The sequence below is a fragment of the Nilaparvata lugens genome, chromosome 7 (genome assembly GCF_014356525.2).
Source record: "Nilaparvata lugens isolate BPH chromosome 7, ASM1435652v1, whole genome shotgun sequence".
NCBI lineage: Eukaryota > Metazoa > Arthropoda > Insecta > Hemiptera > Delphacidae > Nilaparvata > Nilaparvata lugens.
In genome coordinates, this window is record NC_052510.1 from 59812904 (window position 1) to 59834854 (window position 21951).

Here is a 21951-nt window from a genome sequence, read left to right on the forward strand (position 1 = left end):
GTATGCACATGATCAATAACCCAATATCACAAATTTTCAAATCAAACTTGGCATTTAAAACTTATTTTAGCATTCTAGGTCCATATGCACAATCTATGTTAAACGCGAAGGTCCACTTATCTCTCATAATCATCATCCGTCTCATAACCCACGCACAAGCCCTAAGCTAATATGGGCATCATCCTCATGAGAGAAAATGTTATATTATAAGAGAGATAACAATGACAGTGTGAAGTGAATCTCACTACAGAATTGGTGGTTCGGAACCCATCTAAAGCTGTTGGTCCACTTATTTCTCATCATCAACTGTCTCAATACCCACGCACAAGCCTTCAGCTTATGTGGGCATCATTCTCATCAGAAAAAATGATATTCTAACAAAAGAGTTTTGGGCTGTGCCTGTTGATCCTCAACCAAATTACTAAAAAACACTAAATTTTGGATCATTGAATCCACCACTACACCTTTCAATTGAATAATTGAAATGCCAACATCAACGTCATCAGTATAATAATCATTATCATATAATTATATTCATCATCATCATCATCATAATCGGAAAAAGAATAAAGAAATAAGGTGAATCTGACTATAGAATTCAAGCAAACGTTAGCTGATCCAATCTATTAATTAGATCGATCATTTCACCAGCCGAGCTTTTCTGAAAATAGCGGAACGTATTTTTTATCGTCGACGAGCTGTCAACACCTCTCGATTAGGACGGCTCTCGACTCAGTCGTTCAGAAAAACACGCGCCGACGATTTCATGCATGATGTATTTATATGTATACATATGCCAACAAACTGGATTGTTTGATTTGAAAGCTGTCAGTTTGCTTGATGTGTTGCTTTGATTTCATGTCGGTTTCAATCGCTGTCTGCCTGTCTGCTCATCTAATCGATTTCTTTTCAATTCTATTACTGTCATCGTCATTATCAACATCATCAGAAGCAGTATTATCATCATCATCATCATCATTATAATCATCATCGTCATAATCATCAAATGGAAGCATCATCAACATGTATCCTTTCCCACCACCCACACTATATCTTTCAATTGAAAAATTGGAATATCAACATCAACGTCATCATTATCATCAACTTCAACGTCATCTACTTTATCACCAACATCAACGTCATCAACTTTATCATCAACATCAACATCATCAACTTGATCATCATCATTATAATCAGATGGAGGCATCATCATCATTATAATCAGATGGAGGCATCATCAACATCAATAATATTTTGATGACCTTTCCCACTACTTCCACTACACCTTTCAATTGAAAAATTGAAATGCCAACATCAACGTCATCAGTATAATAATCATTATCATATAATTATATTCATCATCATCATCATCGGCATCAGCAACATCAGAAGCAGGAGTATCATCAACATCATCATCGTAATATTCATAATCATCAGATGGAAGCATCATCAAAATCGTATTCTGTCCATTCCCGCACCTAACCACCCACACCTTGCAATTGAAAAATTGTAATATCAACATCAATTTCATCGCCATGATCATCATCATAAAATTATCTTCATAATCATTATATTAATCATCTGTTGACAGCATCATCATTATCATTATTCTTTATATTCATATCACATTTTTCTTTCTTTTTTTTCCTCCAATACTTCCCTTTTCTTCTCCTCTCCACCCTTCATTCCTTACTTCTATACCCTCTACCTGCCTATTACATGGGAAACCATAGTTGGCTACGTATTTTTCCTCCTTACTTTCTTTTCATTACACCCCGCCATGAAGCCTGTTTTTGTATTTTATTAGAAATTTATTTTTGATTGTGATTTTATTGTGTTTTGATTTCTTTTATGTATATTGTATTGTGTTGATTTGAATAAAACGATTGATTATTATTATTATTATCATCACACAATCTACACCATTTTCTTGAAAAACTTAAATATCAACGACATCCTAATCATCATTATATCATCAGCAGTGGAAGCATCGTCATAATTTTGGTGTTTACTGGTTTTCAAAAAATACATTCTTTCTCATATTATCTATTTGACTTTGTTAGTTACTAAGTTTCTCTTTAACGGGTGTAGTCATTACAATTAAACATGTCTCCATAAGCAGCTATGTGAAGTATTGTGACTAAACGTGACTAGTCTTGTCTTGACTGACCAGTGTGCGCCCAGCCTAAAGGCTCTCTTGCCCATATTTGGAATACCTTGCGTGTCTTGTCTCGGCCAATGGCAGTAGAGCTCAACCTCTATTGGTCGACAGCTAATGGCCAATCGTAAAGTTTCACCCAAACAATATTTTCTGCTGCTATATTTTCTATTCTAAGCTTTTAGTTTACTAGAGATTGATAATGGTGTAACAACCGAAACCAGTATCTCAAGTTGTCTTAAATGAACCAGTGGTTTGACAATATCAAGTCAGTTCAATTCAAAACGGATATTTACCACAACAACACTGAAAATCGTCAACAACTATCATCCATAATCATCATTATGAGCACCATAATCCATCATCATCATCATAAAACATCATAATAATAATAATCATCATCATCATCATCAACAGCATCAAACAGCATCATCATCCTCATCATCATCAACATATCATCAACATCATCATCATCGTCATCATCCTCATCATCAACAGCATCAACATCTCATCATCATCATCATCAACATCATCATCATCATCATCATCATCATCATTAGCAGCAGGAGCATCGTCAGTATGGTACAGTAATTATTATCCACGTCCACACACCCACCATATGCCGATGAGAAGAATGGATTGTCGGAAATTAACACTCATCCCTTTTCCTCATAACTCATAACCGGCTACTCACGGATGATAGCGGTTGTGCGTCACAAAACTCACTAATGTATTTGTATGAGTGGCAAATGTAATTAACACATGTATGCGCGAACGTTGTCGCTGTTCTCTTTCATTATATCGTTCTCTCGCCTCTTTCGATTTTGTTTTCTGTTGCTCTACCTCGCCTTTCCAGTCTCTTCATTTCTCTTCTTCCCACGATTGTCATTCTTTAGCAGTTTCTCTGCTTCTCTCTCATCAATAAAGGATATGAAATGGAATGAATAAATTCTTTATCAGGTGGAGTTGGGACTTTCAAGTACTAATTGAAGAATATAATTATTATAGAGAAAGCATATACGCTTTCCTGTATGCGTACTCTATGGTAGAATCCTGTTTCATTATCCTCACCCTCTCATCTTTTGTTATTCTCTTCTTTCTCTCTCAACACTCTCTTTTAATTAATTTTACATGATTCTTGTTATAGGAGACAATATTAATTCAAATTCTATTTTTCCTCAAAGTGAAATCGATCTTTTAGTCTTCATATCATTCGACTATTTTGTAAAATACTCAAATTCCTAAATTTTTACTAACGTGAGGTGAGTAAAATTCTATTTATGGTGACTGGGTCGTATGTACCATCAATGTTTAACGGCATAGTTCACGGAGCTATGTTTGACGCTAATCTACGATCATTTGAAGCATTCATGAACGCATTCAGGCTACTATAATGTGTTTCATTCCGGGTTTAAACTAACAGTCGATTTATCTTCGTTCAAACCGAGGCGGTGCATACGGACTTGAAGCAGCGTTTACACCAGAGTTGTCAACTGAATTTTCAGTAAATTGCAAGCGACAATTTGTTGGGAATTTCTTGAAAAGCACAGGAACATTTTGTCGTCAACTTGAGAAAGTCCTTGTTTTCAATAAAAGTTTTGTTTCCCACTCTTTAGAAAGCACTGAGAAAGTTGAATCAATTTGTTTTGATAGGCCAGTAGTTATGACAATATCAAGTCGTCTTCATTTAGTTATACAAAATTGACCAAGAAGCATGCTTTAATATGATACTGCAATCATTTTTACTTTCCTTGCCCTATTACCATAGGTAAGGAAAGTATTGCTTTCCGAAAAAAATTAAGGTACCCCAATTCCTAAATTTCTATACGTTTCAAGGTCCCTTGAGTCCAAAAAACTGGTTTTTGGGTATTGGTCTGTATGTGTGTGTGTGTGTTGTGTGTGTGTGTGTGTGGTGTGTGTGTGTGTGGTGTGTGTGTGTGTGTGTGTGTGTGTGTGTGTGTGTGGTGTGTGTGTGTGTGTGTGTGGTGTGTGTGTGTGTGTGTGTGTGTGTGTGAGTGTATGTGCGTCTGTGTACACGATATCTCATCTCCTAATTAACGGAATGACTTGAAATTTGGAACTTAAGGTCCTTTCACTATAAGGATCCGACACGAACAATTTCGATCAAATGCAATTCAAGATGGCGGCTAAAATGGCGAAGATGTTGTCAAAAACAGGGTTTTTCGTGATTTTCTCGGAAACGGCTCCAACGATTTTGATTAAATTCATACCTAAAATAGTCATCGATAAGCTCTATCAACTGCCACAAGTCCCATATCTGTAGAAATTTCAGGAGCTTCGCCCCATCAATGCAGATAGATTCCACAATTATCAGGCTTCAGATACAATTGAAACAAAAAAAATCAAGTGGAATAGATTGAGCATGAAAATCTCTACAATTAATGTTCAGTAACATTTTCACCTAAAATTGAAAATAAGCTTTAAATTCGAGAAAATGTGATTATTCAATTGCAAATCATTGTTGATTCTATTAAATCATTCACTATGAAGAGATAGCAGACCTCATGTGTATCTCCAGCGTTATTGCCCTGTTACCAGCTGACTCAAATCTTTGAATAGTAGACTTGAGATGCGCGGGAACACTAGCGTCAGGTGATCAATTTTCATAACGGCAAGGAAAGTTGTGTGAGTGCGCCACACCAGATTTTTAATATATTAATTCCTATTACATCACATATCTACTGCAATCATTCTCAATTATATTACTTATTATATCACATACCGTAGTTTCTTAGTGGACTAGTTTGGAAAGAAAACATTTGGCAGTATATTATTCCTGAGTTTTCCATTATACTGTATCTCGTTGTTATTCGTTCAACAGCATCTTGTTTACTTATGAGAAACCGTTCCCATGCTCAAGTCGTAGCAACCAGAAATCAAAGTTGGTTACATGAAGCAATTTCTTTCTTTTCCCATCACTGAGTCTCACTTCTTCTCAATGTTTTCTTCCTCTCCTCACATTCTCCTCTCAGTTTTCCATTTTCCGAGGTTATATTGCGTGTGGCACCGCAAGCACGACTGATGGAATACATCTGTCAAAGAAAACGAGCATTTCCCAAGATACTGAGTGGGTCGAAGAAATAAGATTATCTAGCAGCTTCCAATGCGATTTTGTTGTTCATAGAAGTGTGTTAGCTTTTTCTGCAGCTTATTCAATTTGAAAATTGGAGGGATTGATTGTCTTAAATTAGCTATTTTATTGTTATTTTTCTCTTCCCTTTCTTCCTTATTGATTCAGTTTCTTATTGATTTTCAATTGTTTTGACATAAAGCTTGACAACCTTTGGCTGACAAAGTTTTGGCTCTTCTTGACAACCAAGAAGATGGCGGACCTGCCGAAAGATCTGGTTGTCACAGTGAATGATTAAATTCATTTATTGTCAAAAACCTGACTACTAGTCGTTTTTTCTAATAGCAAAAAGTGATTTATTAATAAGCAGTTCGTGATTGAAAACAACACTGAAGAAGCTGTAAGTCTCTATAAACTGTTATTTTTATACTGATGTGAATAAATAGATGAATAGTTTCAGGCTTAATGGTTGACATACGTGAGTTTCTAAAGGTGCGTACAGATTTACGCGCCGCGAACATGAGCAATTCACTTTTAATCAGCTGATGCCAAGCTTTTAATATCTATATCTTATATCGTTTCTGTAAAAAAACAGATATAGTCAGCTGATTAAAAGTGAATTGTTCATGTTCGCGGCGCGTATATCTGTACGCACCTTAAGAGTCAGGACAGTTTCAAAAATAAATCGTGTACACCCCCATGTCTTTTACTCCCCAACTGAAGTAGTTCATTTATTGTATATACTAGTAGTTCTGTGAACAGTAGACCTCACGCAGTATTCTCATCCACAAGTACCAGATGTCAACTGTTGTAAATGTTAACAAACTCAGTTCACGTTTGAATTTGTATTCCATTTTATAATTCATCCAGTTCCGTGATAATCTTTCTATCTGATGAAAATTAATTTTCTAGAATAAAAAATATTATAATTTCTACAGCATTATTTAGTTCATTTGTTTATTTTTATTTACCTATTAAATTTTTTTTTTCGAATGTGAGAATATTGATACTGATGGGCACGCATGACTGCGAAACAAAATATTGAAACCAAAGACCTTAAAGCTGCGATTAGACCAAATTTATTTAAAAAATGTTAATAACTTAATCCTTTAGATTATATTAGATTGAACATAACTTATCATACACATGATGAACATATGTGTTTGTCAACTTCTGTTCAATCTAATAGAATCTATAAGGATTGATGTATAACCATTTTGTTAATAACTTTGGTGTAAACCCAGCTTAAAGATGCATACCTCTTTAATGTCTTTGATTGAAACTATAGACCTTATACAAATACAGTAATAGACTGGCTTCTCCACACATCTGTGTAATCACTTGTCAGCTGATTTATGATGAATAATATATTCTATAGTCTGATTTTTACTCTAATACTGGCATATGAAGGAGGCTCCTTTTTCCTTTTATATTATCCTTGAAATGCAAAATTTCCAGAAACCTTGTATATATACGTCGACGCGCAATTTAAAAAGGAACATACCTGTCAAATTTCATGAAAATCTATTACCGCGTTTCGCCGTAAATGCACAACATATAAATATATAAACATATAAACATTTAAACATTTTAACATTAAGAGAAATGCCAAACCGTCGACTTGAATCTTAGACCTCACTTCGTTCAGTCAATTAGTTTTATTCAGTTACATTGACTTGGAGTAGTTTGATTGCAAGGATTTGCAGAAGTTCTCTTGTGATCTCTTAACAATAATTCACGATAGACATGAATTACATAAAACGTGTACCAAGATACAGGATAAGAGAAATGGATTTCACCTGAAAAATACTAGATATTTATTTATTTTGTTGAGGATACAGGATAACAGAAAAGATTCACCTGAAAAATACTAGATATTTATTTTGAGGAAATTGGCGAAAACAGAGTTGTAATCCCTTTAAGGCACAACTCGGCCCCACAAAAGCAAGCAGAACGTTGTTGTCAGCTTCACAGAGTTGTGTTCTGTTTCGCTCTGGCTTTGAAACGTGAGTAGAATTGATAACCTGAGATGTAAGCTTTTCCAACAGGGATGTACAGCTGTCTCTCTCATCATCAACTACTACAGAAAAATGTGTTTTGTGTCTCTCTGTTTTATTCTTGATGTACTCTTCCTCTTAAACTTTCTCTTTCTTTTTAACGGTCAAGTATCGGGGAATCTGCAGATTGCGCCCAGAATGTCATAATGTGTTTGGGCACTCACAGATTGTACGTAACAAAGTGAACGTCCGTGACGTCATCACGAGTGATGTCACTTTGCTCTCACTAGCAGCCGACATTACGTTCCCCGACTGAAGGAGCGAAATTCAAATTCACTCCAGTATCCTAGGGATGCTTCAAGCAAAACACTACTGTATTATGACAACATATTAGCCAAGTTAATGAGATACATATTTCTATCCTATAATTCCATTCTAATTGATATTGAAAGATTGGGCTAGACCATGATTGTACGAACAATCATCCATTCGAATGATTGATCTCTGTCAAATTGGTTCCAGCAAACACATAGTCCCAATCATTCATTCTAATGTTTTGACTTTCCATTTCTGAATTTTGTTTTAATGACAAAGACAATGTGAGTGGTAGATAAAGATATTTTTTTTGAATACTTGAAACCTTCAAACACTAATAACTTTGAACCTCCGTCACTCAGCGTAGCAAACATATCAACACTATTCATTTTCTCACTCATGGTGACAGCCTGAAAGAGTCAATATGTGCTAATTGTCGAAAAGTTGATGATTTCAAAATTCGTCACAAGTCGAGATAAATCTCGCGAGATAAGAAAACTCGCCAAAGAACCCTGTGCTAGAGATTGATTGATCGATTGAGTACTTTATTTATGTAGATTACAATATTTATAATGATTTTACACTTATGGCTTACAATACAGCAAAATTATAGATGAATTTAAATAATATAGACCAAAAAATAATTATTGAACTGTATATGATATGAAAAAGCAATTTGTAATATAATAACTATAGATAATGATATTGTTATGCATCTACATAAATTGGCGGAGCTTTGTACATATCAATGTCCATTCTTCGGAAAGAATATTAAAAATATCCTCCCCACTAACTCTCTACCAAATCAGAGAGCGAGATAGAGTGAGTAAGTTGAGAGAGAAATAGAGTGAGAGAGCTTAAGAGTGTGAGTGAGAGAGAGCAGAGAGAGAAAGAGAAAGCAGAGTGAGAGTGAGAAGGACAGAGAAAGAGCAAGCTAGGTAGTAGTGGAAAAGATATGAAAACGTTCTTGTCGATAAATTGATAACGCTATTAGAGGCGTGGCGTTGGGTGCCTTTTAAAAGCCTCTCCTTTTGGGTGGTTGCCGTCTCATCTATTCTAATTTGAAATTACGCACAAAGTACGCGCAAACCCTCTCCACTTATTAAAGGAAATATCGGCTTTATTCAACAGCCGTGATGGTACTTTATTCGATTTCCTCTTGCGGCATTCTAACCGCAATTTTACCACTGCACCACTTCCACAGTTTCTTATTCTTCACCTATTTCTCGTCTCTTCTTCTCCCTCTTCTTCTTCACATTCTTCTCTCTCCATACTCTTCTTTTACTTCCCTATCCGACACGAACAATTTCGATCTAATGCAATTAAAGATGGCGGATAAAATGGTGAAAATGTTGTCAAATCAGGGTTTTTCGCGATTTTCTCGAAAACGGCTCCAACGATTTTAATCAAATTTATACCTAAAATAGTCATTGATAAGTTCTACTAACTGCCACAAGTCCTATATCTGTAAAAATTTCAGTAGCTCCGCCCCATCTGTGCAAAGTTTGATTTTAAATTCTCAATTATCAGGCTTCAGATACAATTTAAACAAATAATTCCAAGTGGAAAAGATTGATCATAAAAATCTCTACAATTGATGTTCAGTAACATTTTCACCTGAAATTGAAAATAAGCTCGAAATTCGAGAAAATGTTATTATTTCAATTACAAACTGTTGGCAACTGTTGATTCTATTAAATCATTCACTATGAAGAGATAGTAAACTTCGTGTGTCTCCAGCCTTATTGTCCTGTCACCAGCTGGCTTGGATCTTTGAATAGTAGACTTGTGATGCGCGGGAACACTAGCGTCAGGTGATAAATTTTCATAACGGCAAGGAAAGTTGTGTGAGTGCGCCACACCAGATTTTTTGTTTTTCATCTTCATCTTTTCCTCCTTCTCTTTTCCCTTGTTTCTCCTCCCCATTGTTCTTCATGCTTCTTCTTTTCTTCTTCTTCTTCTTCTTCTCCTCCATCTTCTTCATTTGCTTTTTCTTCTTCAACTTCTTCTTCTGCTTCTTCTTCTTCTTCTTCCACTGCCAGCGACTTGTACTCCTTCTTCTTGCTTCGTCGTCTTCTTCTTCTAGTTCTACTTTCTTCTCTCATTCTTCTGTAAGCTTGGTGAATTCTTCTCTCTCCCTCTCTTCTTCTTTATTCTTCTTTTTCATTATCCCATTTATCTTGAATATCCCTTCAATTTATGGTATTAATGTCGGGTCACCGAGCTTCGCTCGTTATTTATTTATTGATAACATAACACAATTCTTCAAAATGACTGGGGAAGGACTAACAGGCTCAGCCCAAAACTGTTTCTTCCCCGAATTTTGATTCATACACTATAAATGGTCACTATAACACTATAAAAAGTTGGTTATGTTCCATACACTTGAATTCAGGTCCAATTTTCAGTTCAAATATTTGAAAACAGAGAAGTTATAATTTAGATTGTTTACAAATTAAATTGAATAACAAAATAACACTAACTAATTACTTCAAACTGTAAAATGATGATTAAATTAGAATATTATGATATAGCCTACCATGTCATGTCAATAAATCAGATTTTTTTGATCGAGCAAAATTTCTAGATTTCTTGCGAGATACGGTGAGCTGATTGATTACACAGCTGATATCTCACACAGGCACACGCATCTTCTGTTAGCGACAGACGACGAAATTATCATCTGTTTTTCCAAGGATGAATAATTATTATCCTTTTCATATCCTTCAGTGAGTTTACTCAAGGATGAGACCTAGTGCAATCGAATTTTCATATCATCAACCTACTATGTTCCAAATTCTGTGAAAATCGTTGGGGCCGTTTTCGAGATCTGTTGGACACAAATAAATATAAATAACCAAATATACAGATATACAGAAATTGCTCGCTTAATATAATAGGATACAATCCTTTTCAATAGGGTAAATACAAATATATTTTGTTTAAAGCTAACTGAGTTGAATATCAGCCAGTAGCTACTGCCATCTATCAGCTGTTTCGAAAAATACATTGTCGTCCAATCAGGAGAGAGTACAGTATTGGAGTAGGGGGAAGGCCTCTCATTGGCTGACGCTGATACGTCATTTAACAGACGCCCATTTTGTTGCACGTTGACCAATCACATGCCAGTATACCTCAGATGCAAGTTCAGGCCACATTCTTCTCCTTTTCTTCTTCCTCTACTTCTTTTTCTTCTCTCTGTAACAATTTCTCCACCTTCGGACAATAATTATTGTTTATTGAGGTCCACGTTATAATGGACATATTCTTCTCATTTTGTTTCTTCTTCTACGTCTTCTTTTTATTCTCACTGTAACAATTTTTCTACCGTTCGAAATTATGTTTTCTATATTATGTCTTCCAGTTGTTGTGATCCAGTTTTCAACGGCGCATTTTAATTTTTTTTTTGAGTTCTATATTATCTTGATGTGTACAGGAAGTAAATTGTGGAGTTTTGGTGCTAGGTGGTTGCCTTCCTATAGTGAGGTCCACGTTATAATGACAGTATTTGATCAACTTTGGTCTTGCTATCCTTGTCTATCATTCGACAAAGCCGGTGGTACTACCCTTTTCTATGTCCACAACGATGCTAATTATGCTTTTGACAGTGTAGAAATATATTTTATTAATGCAGAGAATCGGCATCGCTATTCTCCTATCTTTATCCACTGCCATTATAACGTGGACCACACTATAGCCACATTAATTAAGACCATCTAGACAACCTAGACAATCTATTTCATTGATTAAATTTACGGCATGTGTGAATCAAACCCATGCTTTCAATGTAGACAATTATTGTCGTAACGAATTTCAGCACAGCACCACCGAGAAAAGAGAGAGGATTAACGGGGAAAGAGAAAGAGGAAGAGAGACGGCAACAATGTCAGAGGTCAAGGGTCAACTAACAGCAATAACTCGAATCACAGAGAGACTTGGCACACTCGAGATAGAGACTTTTACAGGGAGACTCGTAGCTATATGGCGAGATTCACTTTAAACTATCAGCTTATGTAGAATGAGAAGCATTTATGTTATATATATATATATATATATATATATATATATATATTATATATATATATATATATATATATATATATATATAAGAAATGCTGACTGTGAACATATAGGTGAACATATATAGGCATACACTATGTAGGGATAGGCGCATTAGGTTGTTTTTTATAATGCGGCCGAGTAGGACGGGCTTGCCAAAAATGTTCAGTAAATTTATTGACCAGAATTGGTAACTGAGGAGGTGAGGAGAAGGATGTGAAGGAGGAAGAGGAGGTAGAAAAGGAAAAGAAGAAGGAGAAGAAGAATAAGAAGAAGAGAGACGAGGAGAAGGAGTGGTTGAAGGAGGTAGATGAGTGTGAGGAGGAATAGGATGAAGTGGAGGAGGAGGGAGATGAGTGTGAGGAGGAAGAGGATGAGAAGGAGAAGGAGGAGAAGAATGAGAAGAGGGAGGAGAAGAAGAAGGAGAAGAAGAATAAGAAGAAGATAGATGAGGAGAAGAAGAATAAGAAAAAGAGAGACGAGGAGAAGGAGTGGGTGAAGGAGGTAGATGAGTGTGAGGAGGAAGAGGATGAAGTGGAGGAGGAGGGTGATGAGATGGAGAAGGAAGGGTAGGAGGAGGAGGAGGAAGAGACGAGGATGAGGTTGGAGGAGCAGCAAGAGGAAGAGTAGGGAGGAGATTGATTTTTTTTTTATTGATTGATTAGCTGCCTTTATAAAAAACCTAGGAGGGCGAAGTTAGGGCGCAGCCGGCCCTTTCTTACACTTAACCCTCCAATACAATTCTAAGTAAAACTGAAACACTGTACAACAAAGATTATAAGATAAAAAAGCTAATTTTTCAAAGTAATAAAAACTTCCAAAAAGCGAATGAAAGAATGAAAAAAACACACAATTTCTTTCTAATTTGAATCAGTGAAAAGAATACAATGAGAAGAAGAGAGACGAGGAGAAGGAGAATAAGAAGAAGAGTGAGGAGGAGAAGGGGTGGATGAGGAGGAGAAGGATGACGAGGAGGAGAAGGATGAGGAAAAGGAGGAGAAAAAGAAAGGGAAGGAGGAGGAGGAAACGAGTGGAGAGGAGGGAAGGTGAAGAAGAAGGAGGAGAATGAGAGGGTGAAGGAGGGGAATAATAAGGGGAAGGAGGTGGAGAAAGAGAAGGGGGAGAAGTAAGGAGAGGATGAGAAGTAAGGAAAGGAGGAGAAGGATGAAAAGGAGGAGGAGGAGAAGAAGAAGATGGAGGAGGGTGAGGAGGAGGAGGAGAAGAAGAAGAAGAAGAAGAAGAAGAAGAAGAAGAAGAAGAAGAAGAAGAAGAAGAAGAAGAAGAAGAGAAGAAGAAGACGAAGAAGAAGAAGAAAAGAAGAAGAAGAGAGAAGAAGAAGAAGAAGAAGAAGAAGAAGAAGAAGAAGAAGAAGAAGAAGAAGAAGAAGAAGAAGAAGAAGAAGAAGAAGAAGAAGAAGAAGAGAAGAAGAAGAAGAAGAAGACGAAGAAGAAGAAGAAGAAGAAGAAGAAGAAGAAGAAGAAGAAGAAGAAGAAGAAGAAGAAGAAGAAGGAGGAGGAGGAGGAGGTGACTTAGTTTCTGTGTAGAAGAGGTTCGGATTCAACGGCACAAACAATTTTGCAGCTTTGTTTTCACAGCTGAACGAAAATTAATCTCGGTTCAAAGTTATGATTTTATTTGGAGCTGCATTATACTAATCCTCTGCAGTGCTGTGGTTTTCAGTTGGGTGGAGAGTTGGTTTTGTACTGGGATTCAAGCAATTATCCGTTTAATTTAACTTCTACTGCTTCAATGATTTTTTCATCATTATTTACTGAAACACTTGTATTCGAGTAGGAAGGGGAAAGAGAAATTCCCATAATAAAGTCCACTAGATACTAACATGAATAATAGAGAAAATATTATATCAAGGAAAAACGATTCCAATTATAGAAATGAGAAGTTAAAGATTAGGCCTACCAATATCGGGGACCGAGTTTCGCTCTGAAGTACAAAAGCATAAAAATGTATTACGAAAGAAGAAATTATAATAACATTCATACATGAAATGTTCTATCTAATCACAGTAAATTGAGATTAATTCCCAGAGAAATGCGAAAATTTACCCCACAAAGACCCAGTTGCACAAAAGACGGATAAATTTTAATCCTGATTAACTTCACGTGAACCAAATCAGAGAAGACCATTTCAAAAAGATGGATCTACTGGAATTAATCAGGATTGAAAATAGCCCGGCTTTTTTGCAACCGGCACTAAGTACCTGATTGAATGATTACAAAAGTTCAACAGCTGAGTCATAATTTTGACACAGTCCCACACACATGAACTCGCTCACTCACTTCCATCACCAACAGACGACGAAATAATTATTATCATCTGTTTTTCCGAGGATGAATAATAATTATCCTTTTAATATCCTTCCGCGAGTTTTCTAAGGGATGAGACCTAGTGCAATCGAATCTTTATATTATAAACCTACTATATTCTGAATTTCTTGAGAATGGTTAGAGGCGTTTTCGAGATCCGGTGAAATACAAACATATAAACATCTAAACATGTAAACATTCAAACATCTAATCATATAAACAGAAGTTGCTCGTTTAATAGTATAGGATAAAGACTACGACTTGGCCAGTTTCGGAAACCCAATTTTCTGACTCCAGCTGTTTAAAGTCTAGAACTTAGCTAAATGTCGAGCTCGGAAACCGCCCTAATTGTATTTTTACTTTCCTTGCCCTATTACCATAGGTAAGGAAAGTATTGCTTTCCGAAAAAAATTAAGGTACCCCAATTTCTAAATTTCTATATGTTTCAAGGTCCCCTAAGTCCGATAAAGTGATTTTTGGTGGGTATTGGTCTGTATGTGTGTGTTTGTGTGTGTGTGTGTGTGTGTGTGTGTGTGTGTGTGTGTGTGTGTGTGTGTACACGATATCTCATCTCCCAGTAAACAGAATGACTTGAAATTTGGAACGTAAGGTCCTCACAATATGAGGATCCGAAACGAACAATTTCGATCAAATGCAATCCAAGATGGCGGCTGAACTGACGAAAATGTTGTCAAAAACAGAGTTTTTCGCGAATTTCTCGAAAACGGCTCCAACGATTTTGATCAAATTCATATCTGAAATAGTCATTGATAAGCTCTATCAACTGCCACTAGTCTCATATCTGTGAAAATTTCAGGAGCTCTGCCTCATCTATGCAAAGTTTGATTTTAGATTCCCAATTATCAGGCTTCAGATAACATTTAAGTGGAAAAGATTGAGCATGAAAATCTGTACAATTAATTTTTAGTAACATTTTCACCTAAAATTGAAAATAAGATCGAAATTCGAGAAAATGTGTTTATTCAATATTGCAAATTGTTGGTAACTGTTGATTCTGATTCTATTAAATCATTCACTATGAAGAGATAGCAGACTTCGTGTGTTTCCAGCGTTATTGTCCTGTCACCAGCTGGCTCAGAAATTTGAATAGTAGACTTGAGATGCGCGGGAACACTAGCGTCAGGTGATCAATCTTCATAACGGCAAGGAAAGTTGTGTGAGTGCGCCACACCAGATTTTTAAATATTAGGTGCCCTAATAAATATTTCTATCAAAACTATCATTCAACTTTCAGATTCATCTTGTTTTGACAGTGGAATCATTTCATCAATTACTTCAAATAAAATTAGATATGTTCATTCATTGATCACTCTAGAACAAAACACTAGAACTGTTCATTTCAAATAATGATGTCTACTTGATCATGTTGGCTATACCCATTTTGTAGCAGTCTATCATAATTAATTTGATTGAAGTAGGATGTTGGGACTTGTAACGATCTCTGATAACTCTATATACAGTCTGCAAGCTCAGAATAAAGTTTCGTCATTGATTAAACTCATTCGGACCGCTTGCACTCGAAAAGACTGATTCTCAACTTGGTCCGCTGCCGAAAAGTTTGCTACAAGGACTTTTGTCACACTATCTCTAAACTCCAGCGACCATTCAAACTTCGAGCTTGTTTTATCTAATAGATTTGATTGAACTTGATCGTAGACTCTAGGTCGTCGGCTGAAATTATAAGTTATAATTTTATCAGACTTCATGAGCAGCGGATTGATGTTATCAAAGAGAGCTATAATCGGATATCTGGCGTTGAACTTATATGGATAATTGAACTGATGGACTTTCTAGTTCAACTCGTGCATACTGAAATAGATTGCAGGCTTCGACTGTTCGGTTGATATCCCTTGATGTATACGATCGATTAGATTTGGTTTGATTTGGGGATAGCCAGGGTAGCCAGGGTTTCATCACATGATTAATATTTCCAACAAATAGTATTAAGTGTTTATACGAGTGTCTCTAGAGTCCTCGAGAGTCCACTATCAAGTTCAATTGTATCATAAGGTGCGTACAGATATACGCGCCGCGAACATGAGTATGTTCGACATGAGTGAACGACATAACATTCACTTTTAATCAGCTGACTATATCTGTATTTTTACAGAAACGGTAAGATACAGGTATAAAAAGCTTGGCATCAGCTTATTAAAAGTGAATTGCTCATGTTCGCGGCGCGTAAATCTGTACGCACCTATAGAGAAACAATAGCATAAATAGATATCCCATGGTATAGGACATTTATGTCTCAACTTTTACTGTTATCTCAAGCCTATAGTCCATGTAGTACTTTCCCGTGAAGCTTTATGACGCTGGTAGGCTCTCATATTGTGCCGTTCATACACTTACCCGGTCAAAACAGTAAAAATCGACAATAATCGGCTTGAAATAACAGTGAAAGCTGCGACATAAACGCCCTATACCAGGGATATCTACTTAGGCTATTGTTTCTCTATGATTGAATGTATTAAATTGCCTACTTATTGACCGAGCGAAGTGAAGTCTAAGATTCAAGTTGACGGTTTTGCATTTCTCTTTATGTTTATATATTTTAATGTTCTGCATTTACGGCGAAACGTGGTAATAGATTTCCATTGTTTCTTTTTTTAATTGCGCGTCGACGTATATAACTTACAAGGTTTTTGGAAATTTTGCATCTTAAGGATAATATAAAAGGAAAAGGAAATCATCGCTAATATTATAGTGAAAATCAGACTATAGAATCATTCATCATAAATCAGCTGTCGAGTGGATTATTAATTGTATGCAATGACCTTAAAGATGCATAGACTCACATGCAGCGCTAGTGTCGTACTTGGTATTGAAATCCGCCATTGAGGGGGTAACCCATAAGATTATTACATACCAATGCCACCAATGCCTTTGTGATCTATAGTATTACAAATATATATATAATATCTCGTGCTAAAATACCCCAATGGCGGCCTTCAATTTCAAGTAAGAGCTATCATTGGGAAGGCATAGGCATTGTGGGTCTATATCTCTTTAAGGTCTTTGGCAATGACGAATGCAATTTAATATCTCAATGGAACTTAGTGAAAATCAGCTGTTGTGTTGACTATTAATTGCATGCAGTGAGGCATGCAATTGATAACTTGAAGTAGCATAGTATTTTCTCCCGACTTTTCTCTGCTTTCAACTCTGTAAGCTTTTAATGATAGTAGCATAGCTGTTTACATCAAATTATTAGCATTGTCGATACAACAACCCAAACAGCCAGTGGTTTATACACAGATATCCTGCCGACACGACAGGAGAGGACAGAATTTACTCTTATGGATAGTATTAGAGGAGACTGTGGTATATAACTGCGCGAGGTCTACTGTTTACAGAACTACTAGTATATTTCTATTATTAAACTCATAAAAAATACAAATCTCCCAAATTTGGTTGATATTCAGGCTATGGATAGAGGTTGACCTTACAATGTCGTGCTATATGGAAGAAAAAAGTGGAAGAATGATGATTTTGAAAAGGATAAGAAGCAGATGAAAAAAGGAGAGTAGAAAACGATGGAGAAGGAAGTAGGATGATGAGATTGATTGATTGATTGAGCACTTTATTTATGTAGATTACAATATATACTGGCTTATACACTTATATACAATAGCTCACAATACAGCAAAATTATAGATGAATTTATTTACATAATATAGACTAAGAAAATAATTATTTAACTGTATATGATATGAAAAAGCAATTTGTAATATAATAACCATAGATAATAATTAAATTGTTATGCATTTACATAAATTGGCGGAGCTTTGGACATATCAATATCCATTCTTCGGAAAGAATATTAAAAATATCCTCCCCACTAACTCTCTACCAAAACGTTAATTTCATTATTTAAACTGAGGATTTATTTATTAATGGAAGCAGATGAGAAGTAAAAATAGCAAATGAGAATTCCAGAAGTGAAATAATTATGATGCTGAGGAGGTTCAAAGCAGATAAGAAGTTGGTGTAGCAAATGAGAAAAAAAGAAGTGGAAGAATTTATTAAGATGTTGATAAGAATTAAATTTCTTCTGATTTTTCTCAGGGACAGACGACATTCTCGGATTGGACACATAATAAGACACGACGCATTCACGTCAAGTATTCTGGAAGGTACAGTTGATGGACAAAGGGGTCGTGGCAGACCCCGGCTACAGTATTTGAGACAAATGACGAAGGATCTGGGTGCTATGAGGTATGTACGATGGAAGAGAGTAGCAATGGACAGATTTAGATGGAAGGCTGCCAACCAATCAAACGATTGAGCTGAAAGAAGGAGAAGGATGAGAAGCAGAACAGAAGAAAAATAAGCGTATAAGGAAGGAGGAAGTAAAATAATTATGATGCTGAGGAGGTTCAGAATTGGATAAAAATTAGGAGTAGCAAATAAGAAAGAAATAAGTGAAAGAATTATGATGTTTATAAGAATGAGAAAACAGAACCTAAAAGCGGGTACAGAGCCTAATCCTTGAATGATAATGATATGATGATGATGATAAGAATGAGAAGCAGAAGAGAAGAAAAAATAGCGTATAAGAAAGAAGTAAAAGAATTATGATGTTGTTTAGAATGAGAAGCAGAGGAGAAGAAAAATTAGCGTATAAGAAAGAAAGAAAGAAAGAAAATAATTATGATGCTGAGGAGATTCAGAAGTAGATAAGAATAAGGAGTAGCAAATAAGAAAGAAAGAAGTGGAAGAGTTATGATTTTGATTAAAATGAGAAGCAGAGGAGAAGAAAAATTAGCGTATAAGAAAGAAAGAAGTAGAATAATTATGATGCTGAGGAGGTTCCGAATTAGATAAGAATTAGGAGTAGCAAATGAGAAAGGAAGAAGTGATAAAATTATGATTTTGATTAGAATGAGAAGCAGAGGAGAAGAAAGATTAGCGTATAAGAAAAAAAGAAGTAAAAGAATTATGATGCTGAGGAGGTTGAGAAGCCGATGAGACGTAAGAGTAGTAAAGAATAGTAAAAGAGAGTAAAAAATGAGAAAGAAAGGAACATCCTGGAAAGCAGATGAGAAAAGAAGAGTGTTAAATGAGAAGGAGAGGAGTAGAGAAATGATTTTGAGGAGGTTGAGAAGTAGATGAGAAGTAAGAGCAGTAAAGAATAGTAAAAGAGAGTTACAAATGAGAAAGAAAGAAGTAAAGTCATTTCTGAAGATCCTTCTGAGTAGAACATCCTGGAAAGCAGATGAGAAAAGAAGAGTGGTGAATGAGGAGGAGAGGAGTACAGAAATGATTTTGAGGAGATTGAGAAGTAGATGAGACGTAAGAGCAGTAAAGAATAGTAAAAGAGAGTTGCAAATGATAAAGAAAGAAGTAAAGTCATTCCTGAAGATCCTTCTGAGTAGAACATCCTGGAAAGCAGATGAGAAAAGAAGAGTGGTGAATGAGGAGGAGAGGAGTAGAGAAATGATTTTGAGGAGGAGGATGAGAAGCAAGAGTGATATGGGAGAGAAGAAGGAGTGAGAAATAGCTGTCAGATCCCTGAAATAATTCACAAGTCGCTGCTCCCGGATTAGGGGGATTAATTGCATCTCAACAGCACAGTGAGAAGCTGCATCAACCGCGCAGCCTGGCGGATAAATTCGCGCACTAAAACGCGATCAAAGCCTCAAATTTGGCGGGAAATTTGATTAGACCACGCGTCGTTGTCTGAGCAAAAGGGAAACTAGATTCGGAAATCCTTCGCTGCCAAATCGCTTTCCGTCTTTGACGCACATCTCGACTCGCTACCGCAAATTTTGCTACCGGTGGCGGCGTTCTCGTAACACAAGCTGACTACGAACACAAATAATGTCTGTACAGATTTCATCTCAAAATGTTGTGTTATATTCAAATCCAATATTCTTTATTCCATGAAAAAGCAAAGGTTACATTGAAATACACACCATGTTACTGGAATATACCTACGAGACTATTCGTCTGAGTGTAGGGGTAAAAAAGATGACAATGATTCTCCTCAACAAACAATATAGACGTTTATCAGACACAGAGATTTATTTACACAGACATTTATCATGTCTGTGAGCTTGAATATGAAGCATTAAGATGTATGAATGAAGTCATATGATTGGCCGACCTTTCAAGCTCTGTCATTGGCTAAGAAGACTTTCACTTCACGATATTGTTTCATATGATAAGCATAGCATCAGCTGATGGAAAGTGAAATGCGCGTGTTCGTGGCGCATAAGTCTGTACACACTTTAACACAAACATATTGTAGAGTATGGTTATATACAGTACGGTTACGTCTCGATTCCCGTTCAACACGATGACATTCAAATCATTCTCTCATTAACAGTTAATGAGTGGCCGTAAACAGTTTAGGAGTGGCCGTAGTCGAGTGGATCAGATGCTGGCTTTATGATTCAGAGGCCCGGGTTCAAATCCCGACCCAGGCAAGATATTTATCTCGGGCCACTCCCGTGTTTCGGATGGACACGTTAAGCCGTCGGTCCCGGCTGCCTAAAAAGCAGTCGTTAGGTCATGTCAGAGGCCCTGAAATTGATCAGTTGCGACCTGAAAACTCTGACACCAGACCTGAGCCAGCCAGGTCACTCGATATTATTATTATATTATTAACAGTTGATCAGTGGTATCGATAAAAACCGAAATCTACACCGCGACTTACTAGTTTTGTTTGCACCTGATAGCAGCTGACTTCAAACACAAGTGTCTGGAGATTTTCGCTCTGAAATCCTATTATATTAAGCAAGCAATTTCTGTATTTTGTATATTTATGTCTGGTTATTATGTTCAACGGATCTCGAAAACGGATCTAACGATTTTCACGAAATTTGGAACATAGTAGGTTTATGATATAAAATTCGATAGCACTAGGTCTCATCGTTGGGAAAACTCGATGAACGACATTAAAAGGATAATTCATCCTTGGCTGAAACAGCTGTGGATAGTAAAAAAGTGAGTGAGCGAGTATGTGAAAAGTCAAAATATCGCATCCCCGAAATTCATAAGATGCCATATAGCCAGCTGTGAAATATAAACACGATCATTCTAGGGAATTGTGTTCTGTTCATCAATAAATAAGCGAAGCTAGGTGCCCCGATATTTAGAGTGATCGAAGATGTATAATAAGCTTCTCAATAAAACTGAACTGTTCCAGCTACCTGGAATATATATCCATTGTCAACCTAGCCAACCTAGCTAGATCTATAGAGATATTGCCAATCATAAACCAGTTACACAAAAATCGATATTTGGACGTTCAAGTTTTTGCCGTCCTTATAAATTCTATTAGAATAAACAGATTATTTATCTCTTTTCTGTATAGAAAAGACTTTTATAGAAATAGAAAGAAAAATAAAAATCTTAGTACCTTTTTGAATTATTTAATCACAACATGATCAATGTCCGAAACATGTTGTGATTGAATAATTCAAAAAGGGGACTAAGATTTTCATTTTTCTTTATATTTTTAAACAGATTATGTTTGTCAAGTCCGTTTAATCTGATAAAATTCATAAGTACGGCAAAAAATCGGACGTCCAAAGATCGATGTACGTGTAACTAGATATAGTGAGGTCACGTTATAATGGCAGTGGTTAAAGATAGAAGAATAGTGATGCCGATTCTCTGCAATAATTAATTATATTTCTACACTTCCAAAAACATAATGACATCGTTGTTGACCTAGAAAAGGATAGTACCACCGGATTGTTGAATGATAGACAAGGATAGCAAAACCAAAGTTGATCAAATACTGTCATTATAACGTGGACCTCACTATAGTGTCTAACTAATACCACTGCTAAATCAAAAGTCAAGAGTGGCTTGAATGTATAGACTATATACTATATTATAGTACAATACGAGAATGTCATTTCTATTTCCTACCACGTTTCAAGTTATAGGCGACTCATTCGTATCAAGTCATTGCCAAATTTTGAAACAAATTTCGTGGTATCGAGCAACAGTTATCCGTTTCTATAGTTCAAA

General features: G+C 36.1%; 1 protein-coding gene across 1 annotated transcript in view; it reads right to left on the bottom strand.

Moving 5' to 3' along the window:
• The window catches only part of LOC120352237 (retinal homeobox protein Rx-A-like), a 60675-nt gene that overhangs the window by 34637 nt on the left and 4087 nt on the right, over positions 1-21951 (bottom strand). Inside the window, exon 3 of the mRNA XM_039431993.1 lies at positions 923-1053. Coding sequence (XP_039287927.1) covers positions 923-1053 — 131 coding nt within the window. The remainder of the gene's footprint in view (positions 1-922; positions 1054-21951) is intronic.